Source organism: Mustela lutreola, chromosome 16 (genome assembly GCF_030435805.1).
Source record: "Mustela lutreola isolate mMusLut2 chromosome 16, mMusLut2.pri, whole genome shotgun sequence".
In the NCBI taxonomy this organism is placed as follows: Eukaryota; Metazoa; Chordata; class Mammalia; order Carnivora; family Mustelidae; genus Mustela; species Mustela lutreola.
In genome coordinates this window covers 16,610,537-16,629,966 of record NC_081305.1, presented here as the reverse complement: position 1 = coordinate 16,629,966, position 19,430 = coordinate 16,610,537, and the positions used below count along the sequence as shown (strand labels likewise).

The 19,430-nt window shown below is 37.8% G+C and overlaps 1 protein-coding gene across 1 annotated transcript in view; it reads left to right on the top strand.

Annotated features, from left to right (window-relative positions):
- The window catches only part of SNTB2 (syntrophin beta 2), a 117,465-nt gene that overhangs the window by 68,388 nt on the left and 29,647 nt on the right, over positions 1-19,430 (top strand). Inside the window, exons 3-4 of the mRNA XM_059153810.1 lie at positions 240-450; positions 12,515-12,657. Of these exons, the coding sequence (XP_059009793.1) occupies positions 240-450; positions 12,515-12,657 (354 nt within the window). The remainder of the gene's footprint in view (positions 1-239; positions 451-12,514; positions 12,658-19,430) is intronic.

Below are 19,430 nucleotides of genomic sequence, written 5' to 3'. Positions count from 1 at the left end.
GGTTCCTTCATTTTAGGTCATCTCATTAACACACTGAAACAGCAGACCCCGCAGTTATTCTTTCTGATGATTATCTTTCCATATGTGGTTTTCTCTGAAATTGGGCCCTAAGGAATTAAGAGAAAGTATCTCTATTCTGGAATGTAAAATTAAAATAGATTTCCAGTTATGTATGTTACACTCTGGCAAGTTTGATGGCTTCTGATCTAGCTTACTTTTTTTTTTCTTTTTCCACACAGATTGATAGAACTACATTCTCCTGATAGCAGGAACACGTTGATCCTGCGCTGCAAGGATACAGCCACAGCACACTCCTGGTTCGTAGCTATCCACACCAACATAATGGCTCTCCTCCCACAGGTATTGGCTGAACTCAATGCCATGCTTGGTGCAACCAGTACAGCCGGAAGCAGCAAGGAAGTCAAGCATATTGCCTGGCTGGCAGAACAGGTAGGTTGAGAGGCAGGGCAAGGTCTCACTGGGTCAACATTCAGGGCCAAGGTGGTTCCCCCATTTCATATATCTATAATATTTATCATGCAGTCAGGTCCTGGATATCTAGCTTGCAGATCTTTTGTTTGTTGTTCTTGTGTTTCTCCTCCCTACCATTTAGTTATTTGTTGCTAATTATCACCTCCACCAGAAGAACTGAGTGTCATGATATCATCATTACAACATAACTAAAAAGAGATTCCTATTACCATCTCTGTCCTTAATGACAGAGGATAATTTTCATGATTTTATAATAGGTTCAGCAAACATTTTCTGCAAAGGGCCAGATACTGTCACAACTACGTGGCAGTTGCAGCAAGAGAACAGTGGCAGACAGTATGAAAATGCAGAGGTGTGGCTGTATTTCAATAAAACTTTATTTATAAAAACAGGTACTAGGCTGCATTTAGCCCATAGGTCATAGTTTCACAACCCCTGTTCTAGTCTGCTGTCAGTTTCAGGGACAGAAAGTTTATTCTCCTGTTCTGGGAAAAGTATAAAATATACAAAATATTTTACAAGACATTAGCCAGATGTATATTTGTCTTCCACAACTGAAAAATGAAGAGAGGAAAAGCAAAACTTAAGTAGACATTGGGTGAAAGGAAAGGAAGAACTTAATGCAAGTTAGTTTGAATCCCATTTTGACAAAAGGGAAACCTTGAATATATATGGTGTTATAGTACATCCTGTTTCTTTTGGGTCCTTCACTGCCAGCTACGGCACCAGGAATTGAAAAAGGAAGATTGAACAAAGGGTTCCAGGATGAGTGTTCAAAGTTGTAGTTCTGGCTTCCACTGTTCTCAGATCTTCCTAAAGTTTCCTTCATCTCTTCGAATCCTACTTCCCTCATGTGTGTCCAAGGGGGCAGGGATTATGTCAGTATCAGCCTAGGAATATTTTGTTCTTTTTTGTTTTGTTTTAACTATGGTTTGTGAGGTCTAGCCCCCTTCCCCCATCCCATGCCCCACCTCATGCCCTACCTCAACCTCAACAGAGTTCTGATTTGATAGATCTGTAGTGGAGTCTAGCAGTCTTGTTTGGTAAGTCACCAGGAGGTTGTTTGGAGACCAACGTTGGACTCCACTAATCTCTTTTTCCTTTTGAGCTCTGAAATTTTATAAATGTTTCAAATAATAATTATAATAAATTAGAACACAGAATTAACATTGATAATTTCTAGGCAGTATAGTCAGGATAACTAATCAGAGAAGAAACTAATGAGAATCATGTTTTAAGTACTTATGACTTTGAAAGTTTTAGTATTTTAGTTGTTTATCATTGTTACTAAATTTTTAAAAGTTTTTTTATTTTAGTTCCAGCATAGTTAACATACAGTGTTATATTAGTTGCAGCTGTACGATAATGTGATTCAACAATTCTTTTTTTTTTTTTTTAAGATTTTATTTATTTATTTGACAGAGAGAAATCACAGGTAGATGGAGAGGCAGGCAGAGAGAGAGAGAGGGAAGCAGGCTCCTTGCTGAGCAGAGAGCCCGATGCAGGACTCGATCCCAGGACCCTGAGATCATGACCTGAGCCGAAGGCAGCGGCTTAACCCACTGAGCCACCCAGGCGCCCCGATTCAACAATTCTTATGGTACTCATTGCTGATCATGTTAAGTCTACTCTTTAAACCCCATCACCTATTTCACCCATTCCACTATCCACCTCCTATCTGATAACTATCAGTTATTTCTCTATAGTTAAGAGTCTTTTTCTTGGAAAATTAATAACTATTCTTCTTAAATGGTTTCAACGAATGGAAAAGGAAGGAAAACTTCCAAATTCATTCTATGAGTCCAGCATTACCCTGATACCAAAACTAGATAAAGACACATAAAAAAGAGAATTATAGGCTAATATTCCTGATGACCATAGATGAAAAATTCTCAAAACAAAAAAAATACTACCAAACCAAATTCAAAAATACATTAAAAAAAAGATTCATCTCAATCAAATGGGATGTAGTCCTGGGTTACAAGCATGATTTGATTGACAAATTAATCAATGTCATATATCACATCAATAAGAGAATGGATAAGGACTATATGATCATTTCAGTAGATGCAGAAAAAGCATTTGACAATGTATAACATCCATTCATGATAAAATCTCTTGACAAAATAGGTTTAGAGGGAACGTACCTCAACATAATAAAGACTGGATATGAAAGACCCACAGCAAACATCATACTCAAAGGATGACCACTCATCATTTTTACTTAGCATAATGCCAGAAATCCTACCCATAACAATCAGACAACTAAAAGAAATAAAAGAGATCTGAATTGGTAGGGAAGAAGTAAACTTTCAGTATTTGTGGATGACATGATACTCTATATAGAAAACCTAAAAGACTCCACCAAAAAACTGTTAGAACTGGTCAATGAATTCAGTAAAATCCACAGGATACAAAATTAGTGCACAGAAATCTGCTGCACTTTTTTTTTTTTTTTAAAGATTTTATTTATTTATTTTACAGAGAGAAATCACAAGTAGATGGAGAGGCAGGCAGAGAGAGAGGGAAGCAGGCTCCCTGCCAAGCAGAGAGCCCGATGCGGGGCTCGATCCCAGGACACTGAGATCATGACCTGAGCCGAAGGCAGCGGCCCAACCCACTGAGCCACCCAGGCGCCCCTCTGCTGCACTTTTATACACTAAAAATGAAGCAGCAGAATGATAAATTAAGAAAAAAATCCCATTTACAATTGCCTCCAAAATATTAAGATATCTAGGAATAAACCTAACCCAAGAGGTGAAAGCCCTGTACTCAGAAAACTATAAAACACTGATGAGAGAGATTGAAGATGACAAAGAAATTGAAAGACATACCATGCTCATGGATTTGAAAAATAAATACTGTTAAAATGTCTATACTATCCAAAACATTCTACACATTTAGTGCAGTCCCTATCAGAATACCAACAGCATTTTTTACAGAACTAGAAGAACAAAGAATACCAAAATTTGTGTGGAACTGCAGTAGACCCCAGAGAGCCAAAGCAATCTTGAAAAAGAAAGGCAAAGCCAGAGGTATCATAATTCTCAACTTCAAAGTGTATTACAAAGCTGTAGTAATCAATACAGTATGGTACTGACTCAAAAATAGACATAGATCAATGGAAGAGAATAGAAAATCCACATGTAAACCCACAATTACATGGTCAATTAATCTTCATAAAAGGAAGAAATAATATAAAATGGGAAAAAGAATGTCTCTACAACAAATGGTGCTGGGAAAATTGGACAGCTGTATGTAAAAGAATGAAACTAGACCACTTTTTTGCACCATACACAAAAATAAATTCAAAATTGATTAAAGACCTAAATGTGAGGGATGCCTGGATGGCTCATTCAGTTAAGCAGCTGCCTTCAGCTCAGGTCATGATCCCAAGGTCCTGGGATCGAGTCCTGCATTAGGGACCCTACTTCTCCCTCTGCCTGCCACTCACCCTGTTTGTGTTCTCTCTCTCTCTCTCTCTCTCTCTGATAAATAAACAAATCTTAAAAAAAAAAAAGAAAGAAAAGAAAAAGATCTAAATGTTAGACCTAAAACATCAAAGTTCTAGAAGACAACACAGGCAGTACTTTCTGAGGCAGTCGTCTTTTGCTGAAGCAAGGGAAATAAAAGCAAAAATAAACTATTGGGACTTCATCGAAATAAAAAACTTACACACAGTGAAAGAAGCAGTCAACAAAACTAAAAGGCAGCCTACTGAATGGAAGAAGATATTTGAAAATGACATATTTGATAAAGGTTTAGCCAAAATATATAAAGAACTTCTACAACTCAGCTCCCCCCAGAAACACAAGAAACAACCACTGTGGAAAGTAGTAGGTAGATTCCTTATAAAATTAAAAAATAGAACTGTCTTATGATCAAGTAATCACGCTACTGGGTATTTACCCAAGGAATATAAGAACACTAATTTGAAAGCTTACATGCACCCTTATGTTTATTGCAGCATTATTTACAATAGTCAAGTTATGGAAGCAGCCCAAGTATCCAATGACTGATGAATGGATAAAGAAGATGTTGTATATATACACAATGGAATATTATTCAGCTATAAAAAAGAATGAAATCTTGACATTTGCAACAATACAGATAGGGTTAGACAGTATAATGCCAAGTGAAATAAGTCAGTCAGAGAAAAATACCATATGATTCACTCAAATGTGGAATTTAAGAAGCAAACAAACAAAAAACAAGCAAAGGGAAACTATAAGAGAGAAACTAATCAAGAAACACACTCTTAACTAGAGAGAACAAGCTTAATGGTTACCAGAGTGGAGGGATGAGTTGAATGGATGGTAGGGATTAAGGAGTACACTTGTTGTGATGATGTATGGAATTGTTGAATCATTATATTGTGCCCCTGAAACTAATGTACCATTGTATGTTAACTCACTGAAATTAAAATAGAATTTTAAAAAAATACAATTTTTATCCTCATTAAAAAAATTTTTTCTTATTTTGCCGCTCTTTTTTTCTTTGTTTTATTTCTTAAATTCCACATATGAATGAAATCATATGGTATATCTTTCTGTGACTGACGTATTTCACTTACCATTATACTCCAGTTCCATCCTTGTTGCTGCAAATGGCAAGATTTCATTCTTTTTATGGCTGAATAATACTCCATTGTGCATCCACATCTTCCTTTTTTTTTTTTTTTTTTTTTTTTTTAAGGCTTTATTTTTAAGTAATCTCTACACCCACCCAGTGTGGAGCTCGGACTTACAACCCCCAGAGATCAAGAGTCACATGCTTGAGCACCTGGGTGACTCAGTTGGTTAAGCTTCTGCCTTTAGCTCGGGTCCTGATCCCAGGGTCCTGGGATCAAGCCCCTCATTGGGCTCTCTGCTCAGCAGGGAGCCTGCTTCTCCTTCTCTCTTTGCCTGCCTGTCTGTCTACTTGTGGTTTCTCTCTCTGTCAAATAAATGAATAAAATCTTTTTTTTTTTAAGATTTTATTTATTTATTTGACAGACAGAGATCACAAGTAGGCAGAGAGGCAGGCAGAGAGAGAGAGAGGAGGAAGCAGGCTCTCCGCGGAGCAGACAGCCCGATGCGGGGCTTGATCCCAGGACCCTGGGATCATGACCTGAGCCGAAGGCAGAGGCTTTAACCCACTGAGCCACCCAGGCGCCCCAATAAATGAATAAAATCTTAAGAAGAAAGAGTCACATGCTCCACTGACTGAGCCACTCTGGTGCCCCTATACCACATTTTCTTTATTTAATCATCTATGGATGGACACTTGGGCTGCTTTCACAGTTATGCTATTGTAAATAATGCTGTTGTAAGTGGAGGGGTGTATATATTGTTTCAAATTAGTATTTTTGTATTCTTTGGGCATTCTTTAAAGATTTTATTTATTTATTTGACAGACAGAGATCACAAGTAGGTAGAGAGGCAGGCAGAGAGAGAGAGGATTACTCCTCTGCAGGCTCCCCGCCGAGCAGAGAGTTCGATGCGGGGCTCGATCCCAGGACCCTGATATCATGACCTGAGCCAAAGACAGAGGTTTTAACCCACTGAGCCACCCAGGCACCCCTTCTTTGGGTATTCTTACTCAGTAGTTTGATTACTGGATTTTAGGGTAGTTCTATTTTTAGTTTTCTATGGAAACTCCATACTACCTTCCAAGATGACTACAGCAATTTGCATTCCTGCCAACAATGTAAGAGGGTTCTTTTCTCTCCACATCCTTGCCAACACCTGTTGTTCCTTGTATTTTTTCATTGTAGCCATTCTGACAGGTTGATTTGTATTTTCCTGATGATGAGTGATGTGGAGTGTCTTTCTGTGTCTGTTGGCGATCTGGATGTCTTCTGTGTAGAAATGTTTGTTCATGTCTTCTGTCAAGTTTTTAATTGGATTATTCGTTTTTTGGGTATTGAGTTGTATAAATTCATTATTTCTAAATTTTTATATGTTACTTGAAAAACTCAACTGAGTGGTAATTGTGCTATGCTTTCAGCAATGTTAGAAATCCTCATGATCTTAAAAGGTAATACATTTATTCACAAGGTTCACAGGTCAGAATAAAAAGTTAATAGGTGGAAAATCTTACTCTTCTTTTTGTCCCCCATGAACCCAGTTCCCACCCCTTTTCCCAAAAGGGGTAATCACTTTCACTCCTTTCTAGTAAATCTTTTGAGAGTTTCTTTATGCAAATAGAAGCAAATATGAACCCATATTCTTTTTCTCTTTTATAAAAGAAGACTGCATATTATGCATACTACTTTATACCTTGCTGGTTTTTTCATTAAACAATATGTTCTGGAGATCTTTCTATATAAATGCAGAGAAAACATTCCTTTTTTTTTTTTACAACTATATGTGTTTCCATTGTGTGGCCATAATTAAATAAGCACTCCTCCCAGTTTTGTTGTTACAATCTTTTGCCCTTATAAAGGATGGTATGGTGAATAATCTTGTAATTTGTCCTTTTACACATGTGCTATCCAAACTCTTTGGTTTCCAAGTTCAGGTAGACCAGGGAACCCATATTATCTGAATGTATTTGGTTCTTAAATTTGTGGGAGTGAGTAGTAAAACTTTGGTTAGTAAGGGATTCATCCCAAAATGTAACTGATGTAGCAGTAGCTATATTTGGATATTGAGAGTTTAGAGAGTAGGGGATATTTCTGTACCTGGAGGATAAGTCCCCAGAAGTACTGGGTCCAAGGGTGTGTTAGTTATCTATCGCTATATGACAAATGACTCCAAAACTTAGTGGCCTTAAAATAACAAATATTTACCTCACATAGTTTTTGAAGATTAGAAATACGGCAGTGGTATAGCTGGGTGGTTCAGGCTTGGGATCCCTTGTGAAGTTGCAGTCAAGCTATCCGCCGGGGGCAGTCTTGGAGGGGTTGACTGAGGTTGGGAGGTCCACTTCAAGCACGATTCATTCACAGGGCTGTTAGCAGGAGGCCTCAGTTTCCTGCCATGCAGGCCTTGGTACAGGGCTGCCTGAGTGTTCTTAAGACATGGCTACTGGTTTTCCCCAGAGTGAATGACCTGAGAGAAAGAACAAGCTGAAGCCACAGTGCCTTTTATGACCTAGACTCTTCTGCCTTATTCTTTCCATTAGCAAGTTACGAAGTCCATTTTACACCCAAGGGCTCCATCTCTTAAAAGGAAAAGTAGTGTAAAGAATTTGTGGACATATTTTTAAAAATCACAAAGGGTATATGCATTTGTAATTTTGTTGTTTTGTTTTGTTTTTTTAAAGATTTGTTTATTTGACAGAGAGAGACACAGCGAGAGAGGGAGCACAAGCAGGGGTAGTGGGAGAGGACAAAGCAGCTTCCCGCTGAGCAGGGAGCCTGAGGTGTGGCTCGATTCCAGGATCCTGGGACCATGACCCAAGCCGAAGGCAGACACCCAACAACTGAGCCACTCAGGACCCCCGCATTTGTAATTTTGATAAAAATTGCCAAATTGCCTTCCATCAGGGTTGAACTAATTTAGATTCCCACCAGCAATATGAGAGTTGTTAAACTTTTAAAGTGAAATTAGTTTGGTCTATGATACATAAAGACAAGTAAGAAGGAGAAGAACTTAACCACCAGTTCATCACAATATGTCTTTTACAGACCATATTTATGTGGTGGTTCCTCCAATCAATTTTGAGCTCTTGCAAGATGGGAGCACATTTTTTCGCAAATCTTTACTGCCCACAGAGAACTTAGCCAAATGCTATGTATATAGTAGATGCTCAGTAATTTTTTTGTGTATATTTATATACATACAAAAGCAAGCAAACATATCACTAATGGTAAAATATTGTCCAAGAACACAAGCTCAGGGTTGGGAAATAATACTAAGTAAAAAGGTTTAATCTCTTTAAAAAAATAGTACCACTGAACTAATTCAACATACTGTTTCTAAAATACTCTTCATTTTTACTTTTTTGAAGTAGTTTGGGTTACCCAAATCAGATATCACTCTTGGTATAAGGTGTTCAAGCAAGACTGAATACATTTTTCAGAGGTGTTATAAGTATTATAATGAACTTATGATAAGGTTAAATTTGAATTCTGTAAATGCTAAAGCCTTTTCTAACTGTAAGATTAATTCTTTTGAGTGTGAAGGTGGTTAAAATAATTTTAGATTATATAATCTATTCACTAGAGGTAAGCATTTCTTTTGGCATAAGGTGTCTTTACTGAAAATCTTGCATATAAATGAAGTTGTTTCAATTGTACTTAGAAAAGATAGTTGTGGGGCACCGGGGTGGCTCAGTCCATTGAATGCCTGACTCTTGATTATGGCTCAGGTCATGATTTCACAGTCCTGGGCATTGGGTGTCAGAGGTGTCAGACTCCATGATGTAGAACCTGTTTAGGATTCTCTGTCTGCCTCTCCCCTCATGCTGATTCTGACCTCACGCTTTCTCTTTTTCTAAAAAGAGAAGGAAAAAAAAGTCATTTTGTGGAGATAAATTTAGGAAGGTTGTTTATTTAAATGATCTCTCCTTAATTTGTCTTCTGCTATTTCACATTGTATAAAAACTGAGTTTGCTTAAAACAGCAGAAACCTATACTACAGGTAATCGGTTAACAATAGATAATCTCTTCTCTGCACAGGGACTTCTGTCTCTTCATTGATACTGATTTTTATGTGACTGATAGTTTACTTTTTATTGGTTATATTCTTAAAAGAGAATTTTCTTTAAGTCCACCAAATTGGGGGGGCATATGTTACCTATAAAACCAGTATTTGTAAGCAGTTGAGTATTGATTAGAAAAGCCAAGACAGCCAAAGAAAGCCTTGTTTCCACAGTTCCTAATTTGTTCCTGATAATTCTCAAAACATGTAAGTACACTAAATGAGCATTAGTGGAATGGCTCATTTAGTTTTTGCTCTCTGTTTTTTTTATCACAGTAACAGAATAATAGAAGTATACCACCTGTCAAAAGATTGATTTATCAGATTAGGATTTAGAAAATGAATAGTAACTATTAGCAGTTTTGCATCTTTAGTGTTATTCAACTCTATTTATCAAAAAATAAAATTTGGTGAAGGCTGTTGTTTGGCCAGGTATTATGCATGTGTGGGTGTTGAAACACAAACAAACCAGAACCCTAACATTAGTATCTCTTTTTTCTCTGGCCAAAACCTTAATAGTGGAGCCCCAAGGCTGCTTGTACTGATACCACAACCAAAAATACATGCTATATATAAAGCAGGAAGCATTTTGACTCTACTGAAAGCAAACAGTATCCTTATAACTAAAGGCAAATAGACAAACAGAATGACTTAAATTGATGTTTCACTTTTCTGCAATGGTAAGTAGAAGAGGGAAAAGAAATTCTTTTAAGACTTAAGGGGAGCCTGGGTAGCTCAGTGGGTTAAGCCTCTGCCTTCAGCTCAGGTCATTATCCCGGGGCCGTGGGATCGAGCCCTGCATTGGGCTCTCTGCTCAACGGGGAGCCTGCTTCTCTCTCTCTCTCTCTCTGCCTGCCTCTCTGCCTACTTGTGATCTCTGTCTGTCAAATAAATAAATAAAATCTTTAAAAAAAAAAAAAAAGACTTAAGACTCCAAGACTCTATAGACTCAAAGGGACCAAAGAATAAACACTTTTTAAAAATTGTTAGTTGAGGGGTGCCTGGGTGGCTCAGTGGGTTAAGCCTCTGCCTTCAGCTCAGGTCATGATCTCAGGGTCCTGGAATCGAGACCCACATGGGGCTCTCCACACAGCAGGGAGCCTGCTTCTCCCTGTCCATTTGCCTGCCTCTCTGCCTACTTGTGATCTCTCTGTCAAATAAATAAACAAAATCTTTAAAAAACTTTTTTTAGTTGAGGGGCACCTGTGTGTCTCAGCTGGTAAAGCAGCTGCCTTCAGCTCAGGTCATGATTCCAGGGTTCTGGGATCGAGCCCCACCATTGGGCTCCCTGCTCAGGAGAGAGCCTGCTTCTCTCTCTCCCTCTGCCTGCTGCTCTGTTTACTTGTGCTCTCTATCTGTCAAATAAATAAATAAAATCTTTTTAAAAAATTGTTAGTTGAACAAAAAGTTCTCTATTTGAAATTAGATATTGCTTCTATTGGTATTAGCAATTTTCCTTTATTGCCTGAAATATCTTCTCTGGGAAGAAATACATTTAACTTGGGTTTTCTAGAGGCAGCCTTCAAAATCTCTCTTACAACTTAAGGGAAAAATTCATTTTAAAAAGTCAGATTGCTGCAATGCCTAAGTGCCTCAGGCAGTTAAGCATCTGACTCTAGATTTTGGCTCAGGTCATGATCTCAGGGTTGTGAGGCTGAGCCCTGCATTGGGCTCTGTGCTTGGCATGGAGCTTGCTTAGGATTCTCTCTCTCCCATTGCCTCTATCTCTCCCCTCCCCCTCCTCTCTCTCTACCTATCTTTAAGGGGAAAAAAAAAAGTCAGGTTGCCATTTTAACCTCTTGGGAAAATAGGTTTTACATTATAGTAGTCCCCCTTATGCATGGAGGATATATTTCAAGACCCCCAGTTGATGCCTGAAACCATAGATAGTATGAAATATCTATGATATTTGGTTTAGAATATTTAGAAATTCGGTAGTTTATATATACTATGTTTTTTCCTATTCATACATGCATATGATAAAATTTAATGTATTAAATTAGGCACAGTAAGAGATTAACAAGAGCTAATAATATAATAATTAGAGCAGTATACTATAATAAAAGTTATATGAATGTGGTCTCTTTTTCTCTTAAAATATTTTATTGTACTATATTAGTGATTTTTATGGTGATGTGAGATGAAGTGAGTTGAATGGCATAGTCACTGTGATAGAGCATTAGGCTATGACTGACCTTCTGTCCATATGTTAGAAGGAGGATCATCTTCTTCAGGACCATGATTGACAGTTGGTTACTGAAAGCATGAAAAGCAAAACCATGGATAAGGGAAGACTACCGTGTCTTCCCTTTTGAAATATTATTCATAATAATAATCTCAGAGACAAAGACTTAGAAATCCCTTTGGGGTTATCTGTGACCCAAAAATATAAGAATCCAAGAGAACCTTTTTGGAACTGATTCCCTCCAGGTATTATAGAGTTACCCAGAGACTAAATATAGAATCTTAGAAAAACTTGGGTTCACTGATAAGAAAAGTAAAATTATTTCTATAGAACCTTGCTGGAATCTCAGAGTAAGGTTGTATATTTTGTGCTTCCAGCACATAAAAGAACATAGGTAACTTGACTGGCTAGAATTCATCTCCAGCTTCTGGAATCAGTTTGTGGCTCTAACTGCAAGGGGAAAATTCTGGTAGTAGATGTTATAACACAGAACTAAACCACTCAGTCCCCTTTTCATCTTATAGATACATTCTTAAGTTTCTCTGACATGTTCAAATGACCTTCAGATGTCATTAAGGAAGAGAAAATAAGAAATAGCTTTAAAGACAACTCTGTAAGAGACCAGTAGATTCATCATTTTGATTTCTCCTTGAAGCCATCAGTTATAGCTGAAGCATCAGTGTTTTTTTGTTTTTGTTTTAGGATTTGTGTAAAAATAACACTTGTTAAGCATTCCCTGTTTGTTGTTTCATGGGGAGAAATGTTTTGATATACCAGGGCTTTTGTTCAGCATAGTCTTTTGCTTTATGACTTTGGATACTTGACAATATGGATAAATAGTGATTATTTCCCTAAATTTTTAAATCCTCACAGAGGTAACTGAGCTTTATGTGGGTAAATGCAATGGTACATTTGAAACAAAACATAAACTTCCTAAAGTATAATGGGGAACTCTGTAAAAACAGAGTCCTATCACTAGATAATGTCTCCAACTCACTCTGGGAGAGCATTTCCAGCTGAAACAATCCACCTCATAGTGGAGAATCCTAGCCAGTGGAAAGGAACCTGATGGGATATTTCCTATTCTTCAAACCTCTTAGGTTCAGGGAACAAAATGGAGATCCACTATGTTAGACCATCACTGAAGGGACTTTTACAGCTTTATAACATTATAGTTAGCTCTGCTTTCTGGATTTTGCCATTGTAACAGGCAAAACTAGATGGTGGAAGACAACAATGGAGACCTGTCCTCATGGCTGTGACTGAGAAGGATTTGCTGCTTTATGACTGTATGCCGTGGACAAGGGATGCCTGGGCATCACCATGTCATAGCTACCCTCTTGTTGCCACAAGGTAAGTTTAAAGACAAAAAAATAAAATAAAATAAAATAGCTGTCCTACTCTAAATCTACCAAAAAATTTTAAAGTGAATTCTATTATATTGGGTACCTGAAGTAGCATTTAAGTAGTAGACATAGATGGTTGAGACAAAAATTTTTCTTTCATAACCTTATTGATTATTTTGCAGCTCCCGGCTCAGTAAATGTTTTCTGTCATTAGCATTTTTTTAAGTTGTGGAAACAGCTTCCTAGAACTGTTGCTTCAAGTCTTGCTTAGTCATGAAGATAAATAGTAGGGGTTTTTTCCCTTTACTTTATTGATTGTGACTAGAAAACCACTGAAATTGGGGTAACCTTTTGAATGTGTGATGAATTCACTTAAACCAGAATATAGTACTGTGGATAAACCACACAAATCAGCCAAAATATTCTTCAGTTCTCTTTCTAGTATAAGAGCACATAATTTTGATGCCAGCAAATAGACATTGATTTGACCTAAAGCAACAGGAAATTTCTAGCATGCCAGATGTGGAAAGTTGGATGGGAAATGAATAGAGATATGTAGATTTGGGGGCCAATGTGTCTTACAAGGTAACTAGAAACTAGTCTGAAATTAGAAAACATATTCACATTTAACTTTATTTGGGCTTAAAAAAAAACATCCAGCTTTGAAGTAACTCAAAAACTATACATTAAAAAGGAACTCCACAGAAAAGTATTTGGTATTTTTAAAAAAAAGCTACATGACGAGGCCGTCTGGTATGTCCCCCAAGGAATGGTGTGGTGGGGGTAAGAGTGGTGATGAGGATTCCTGCTTAGAGTAGACCAAGAGTCATTGGAGGAGTATTCTCTAAATTACAGGAAGACTTTGACGGTGTATAGGATTTCCTTCAACTTTCCAAGTTGTCTTATATATGTCATTCTTTTTATAGAAATATAATTTCCACATAACTTTTAGGAATTTTTCTGTAATTTAGAGCTGGAGCACCTAGATCACAGAATACAGATAAAGGATTTGTTGAACCTAAGAATTAGGGAGTTGCACCCTCATTAATTCCTTGAGGACATAAGAATTCTACAGAAAGACTGAATTTAACCATCAGTTCTCTGGGTTGGTTTTGTTTTTTTCCCCTCTGGATTTTTTTTTTTTAATTCCCACTAAATTATAACTTCTTTGAGGTTAAGAACTATGACTGAGTCATCTCAGCACATCCATAAATCTTAATCAAATTCGATTCTATTACTTATAGTTTCTCAGTCATAGTTACATTAGGAGCATGACAGGAATCCTGTGAAAACATGTGGACACATCTCAGTAGTTATGATTCCAACAATTAAATTTGTATCTCCCAAAGATTTAGAGTTTATGAATATGACTTAAAAGATCTCTTAAGTTTCAGGGCGCCTGGGTGGCTCAGTGGGTTAGGGCCTCTGCCTTCTGCTTAGGTCATGATCCCAGAGTCCTGGGATCAAGCCCCGCATCGGGCTCTCTGCTCAGCAGGGAGCCTGCTTCCTCCTCTCTCTCTGTCTTTCTCTCTACCTACTTGTGATCTCCGTCTATCAAATAAATAAATAAAAACTTTAAAAAAATCTCTTAAGTTTTAATTTTATGGAAGAAGCCTATACTCTAGTTACAGTCATAGAATGCAAGGAGCAGCTTTATCCTTAGACATTTCCTTTATTTTGTGTCTCTAGAGAGATGGAGCAGAAATCTGTGACATCCCATAGATGAGCCTCAGTTCAGTACTAGAAAGTACAATCCTATAAACAAATAATTTCTGGCCATTGACTAGATGGGGCCTAGACTATCAAAGCCCTTTGGTACTAAAGAAGGAGACGGCATGGTTCTTTGTCTACTATCAGTGTACCTTATTTTGCAAATACGGAAAAGGTATAAATAAGACTTACGACTAAAACTTTAAAACTCTTAGGAGAAAATACAGGAATATATCTTTTGACCTTAGCTTAGGCAGACATTCTTGGATAGTACACAAAAGCACAACACAAGAGAAAAAAATAAATAAATTGGGCTTCATTAAAATTAAAAACTTTTATGCTTCAGATGTCACCATCAAAAAAGTGAAAAGACAACCCACAGAATGGGAGAAAATATTTGCAGATCATTTATCTGATTTGGAACTTGTATCTAGAAAATATAAAAACTCTTATAGCTCAATAATAAAAAAGGTAAACTACCCAATTCAAAAATGAGAAAAAGATCTAAAAAAAATTTGTCTAAAGAAGATATGTAAATGTCCAATAAGCACAATGAAAAGATGCTCGACATAATTAGCCATGAAGGAAATGCAAATTAGAACTACAGTGAGATACCATTTCCCAACCACAAGGATGGCTATAATTAAAAAGGCAGATAATAACAAGTGTAAACTAGGATGTGGAGAAAATGGAACCCTCCTACACTGCTGATGGGAATGTAAAATGGTGCAGTTGATGTGGAAAATAGTCTGGCAGTTCCTCAAATGGCTAAATACAGAGTCACCATACAACCTAACAATTCCATTCCTAGGTTGTATACCCCAAAGACATGAAAACTTATGTCCACACAAAAACTTCTACATGAGGGGCGCCTGGGTGGCTCATTGGTTAAGCATCTGACTTGATCTCAGCTCAGGTCTTGATCTCAGGATCATGAGATCAAGCCCATTGGGCTCAAGCCCAGTGTTAGGCTCTACAGTGGGCATGGAGCTTATTTTAAAAAGGAAAGAATAGAAAAGCAAAAACTTATATATGAATGTTCCCAATAGCATTATTCATAATAACCAAACAATGGAAACAACCCCAACTGTTCATCAATTGAGAAATAAATGTATATCCATACAATGAAATATTATTCAGCAATAAAAAAGAATGTGTTCTTATACACCTTATTCCCCCCGCTCCCACCTGCCTCCCTGCCTACTTATGATCTCTGTCAAATAAATAAATAAAATCTTTAAAAAAAAAAAAGAGTGTGCTAAAATTAAATGTGATGGTTGCACAATTCTGTGTATATGAATATCCATTAATCATTTCTCAATAAAGCTGTTATAAGGGCACCTGGGTGGCTCAGTCGGTTAAGCCTCTGCCCTCAACTTGGGTGGTGATCTCAGGATCCTGGGATCGAGCCCCGCATCGGGCTCTCTGCTCAGCAGGGAGCCTGCTTCCTCCTCTCTCTGCCTGCCTCTCTGCCTACTTGTGATCTCTCTCTCTCTGTTAAATTAAAAAAAAAATTTCTTTAAAAAAATAATAAAGCTTTTATAATTAAAACAACCCATCTCCCCAAAAACCCCAAAGATGTAATGGAAGAAATTAAGACCAATCCTTAATAAATTGCATTTGAGTCTCTATTTTGGCACTTAGAGTCGGTAATCAGCAGCATGTTTCTTAGCATTTCTCTGCTGTAGAATTTCAGTTTGTTCAGTGAATGCTAATGGTATAGGGTGGTATGAGTATTGGATGAGTTAATTTTTATAAAATGCTACAGTGGTACCTAACACATTGTATGTGCATAAGTAAGTGTTAGCTTCTTTAATTATAATTATTATTTATTATTAATTGACAATCTGTCAAAAAGGAATTCTGTGTAAAAAGTGTAATTGGGTTGACTTGGCCTTTGTTAAAAGAGGAACTTAGCTCTATCCAATAGTTTTTATAAATAGTGAATGTTTCATGTTAAATGTGAGGAATTCAAATGTATTATTTGGATCAACCTAGACCTGCAAATTGAACTTGGCCATAAATTAAATGGGTGGAGCCTATAGCTCTCTGAACATGTTGTTTCTTTTTTTTAAGATTTTATTTATTTATTTGACAAGAGATCAAGAGCATAAGCAGGGGAAGGGGCAGAGGGAAAAGGAGAAGCAGGCACCCCGCTGAGTAGGGATCCCAGTGTTAGGGGACTTGATCCCAGGACCCTAAGATCATGACCTGAGCCAAAGGCAATTGCTTAACGAACTGAGCCACCCAGGTGCCTCTGAACATGTTGTTTCTTAATAAGTTTAATTCGGGAGTGCCTGGGTGGTTCATTCAGATAAACATCTGTCTTCAGCTTGGGACATGATCCTGGGGTCCTGGGATCAAGCCCCTCATCGGGCTCTCTACTCAGCAGGAAGCCTGCTTCTCCCTCTTCCTCTGCCTCTTGTGCTTGTTCTCTGCCTCATATCAATAAATAAAATCTTTAAAAAGGTAAATAAGTTTAATTCACTTTGCAACAAGGATTCTTTACTCCTTGTTCAGGAAGTACCAGTAGATTAGGAGCAAAGATAACAAGCAGATGAGAGGTCTATTTTTTCCATGTGGCTTTGTCAGCGAGGTGGAATTGGTTGAACTCACTGCAAGATAGAAATAAGTGGACCTTAATCATCCTTTGCCTCCCCTAGCGGGTAGAGTTTGGCCACAGAGAGAAACCAAAGGATGGAACCGGACCAAGAGGTATCCCACAGAGAGCAGCAAGGCCAGAAAGTGGTGTCTTTATGTCTTTTTGGTGTGGGAGAAAGAGAGGGTTTGAGATTTATGAGTAATGAAAAAGGGCTGAATATTCACTTTCATTAATTCTACTCTTAGTACTTTGGAACATGTTCTTATGAATAGATGAGGCAAAGAAAAAAAAAAGAAGATAGTATAAACACATAGAAAAGGAAAAGAAATCAAGAATGTTGATTACCCACAAAAGTAGATAGTCCCTAATAAAATGAGAGTTAATTGTAGTTTCAAAATCAAAGAATGTTGTTAGAGTAATATAAATTAATATCATTTATTGGCTTGCACATTTACAGATTCTTAGAAACCAAGATATGTATGCGTGTACAATTAATAGTGGGTATTTTCACACTGGTGAGGAATTTGAGTAAAATATGATAAATGAAGATTTTTAAAAATTTTTTATTTTACATATTTCTTAAGATTAAGCCCAGATACATGAGATAGGTAGAAAAACACATTGGTTTTAAAGGTGCTGTGGATTTTGTAGGATGTGCATTTTGTAGTCTTTTCCTATAAACTTTCTTTGACTAGAGAAGAAAAAGATCCAAAGATAGTGTGGCTACTTTACAATATGGAAAATTGAGTGGTGTTGTGCTTAGAGGATTTAGGGGGCAAAAGCAGCTAAAACGCCTTTGCATGAGCTCATCTGGTCTCCCCACTAAAGGGGTCCTTTTGGCAGTGTGTTCTAACCGACTGTGGCCCAGCCAGAGTCTAGCAGCTGGTTTGAATTAGATTTCCTCTGCCAAATATTTCATAATCAAAACCTGTAGGAAAAATTCTCCCAGACTTTATATTTTTTTAATGTCTGACATGGGATTAGAAATCAAACTGAAATGGTAGGCTCCACCCTGTCACTTTGCCCATGCTCTGTCTTACTTGGATCATATGTGGAATAATTCTGAAACTTAACTTTTGCTGAGATAACTCATGTTTAATTGGCATGTTGGTTCTATGGGCATCTGCTCAGTGAGGCACTTCTCAAAGCATACTTTCATGAACCTCTGAGGATCCCCTTTTCAGGGGGTCTTTGAGTTTGAAACTATTTTCCTAGTAATACTAAGATGCTATTTGCTTTTTTTCCCTGTTGACATTGGTACTGAGGGTTGGTAAAATGGCTGGTGCTTTAGCATGAATCAAGGTAGTTGATTCCATACCAAACTGTATTGACTTGCCGGATGTTGGGGGCCAAGGGGATGTTGGTTGCCAGTTTAACCCCAAAATGTCTTTGTTAGAACAGTAAAAATTTAGTTTTATTTAATCTTAACGCTTGAGTATTCATCTTCTTAATATTCTGTAAGTTGAAGGGGGAAGTACTCACAAGCACTTCAGCTGCGTACTGAAGTATGATGGTTGTTTCAAAGAAAACCACGTGTGTGATTGACTTGCTAGTTGAACTAGCTGTAATTTTTCATGGACCACCATTTTTTACTTGAAAAAACAACTTGTGGAGAAAGGCTGGGAAGAGTAGGAGGACCCTAAACTCACCTCATCCCACAGAAACATACAGCTGGATAATACATCAGCATGAATAATCCAGAAAATGACCCAAAGCCTGGCAGAACAAACACCACAGCTAAAGGCAGAGAAGACGTTGCATTGAAAGGGGGTAGGAAGGGCAGAGGCCTGGTTGGGAAAGCTGCATATTATTAAGCTAGATATATAGAGATTAGCCAAAAATGCAAAACACTGCCATTCTTCACATTAATTTTTTAATGCCTTTCGTTGTACCATTTTCTACAGTAGGAAGGGAGCCACCAGCACAGACAGCCACAGGGCAAGAAACAGACCATCACATCAGAAAGCCCGCACAGGGGGCACCGGGGTGGCTCAGTGGGTTAAAGCCTCTGCCTTTGGCTCCGGTCATGATCCCAAGGTCCTGGGATCGAGCCCCACATCGGGTTCTCTGCTCAGCAGGGAGCCTGCTTCCTCCTCTCTCTCTCTGCCTGCCTCTCAGCCTACTTGTGATCTCTATCTGTCAAATAAATAAATAAAATCTTTAAAAAAAGCCCGCACAGGGAAGAAACCCCGGGACATTTCACTTTGAAAGGGAGAGGGGTGAATTTCCTGAGTTGTTACAATGGTGGGTTGGAGGGAACTACTTAAAGCCTGAAATTTTAAAAATCAGTGAGCTCAGCTCTGGGAGGGCCCAAGAGCCTTAGGAAGCTAAGTCCCCACGTTTTAAAGAGACCACACAAGAAACCACCCAAGGAGATCCAGTATAGAAGCAGCAGTTTGCTTATTTTATTGGTTTTAAAGCGTTCTTTTACTTATTAGAGAGAGAAAGATCAGGAGTGGGGTGGAAGA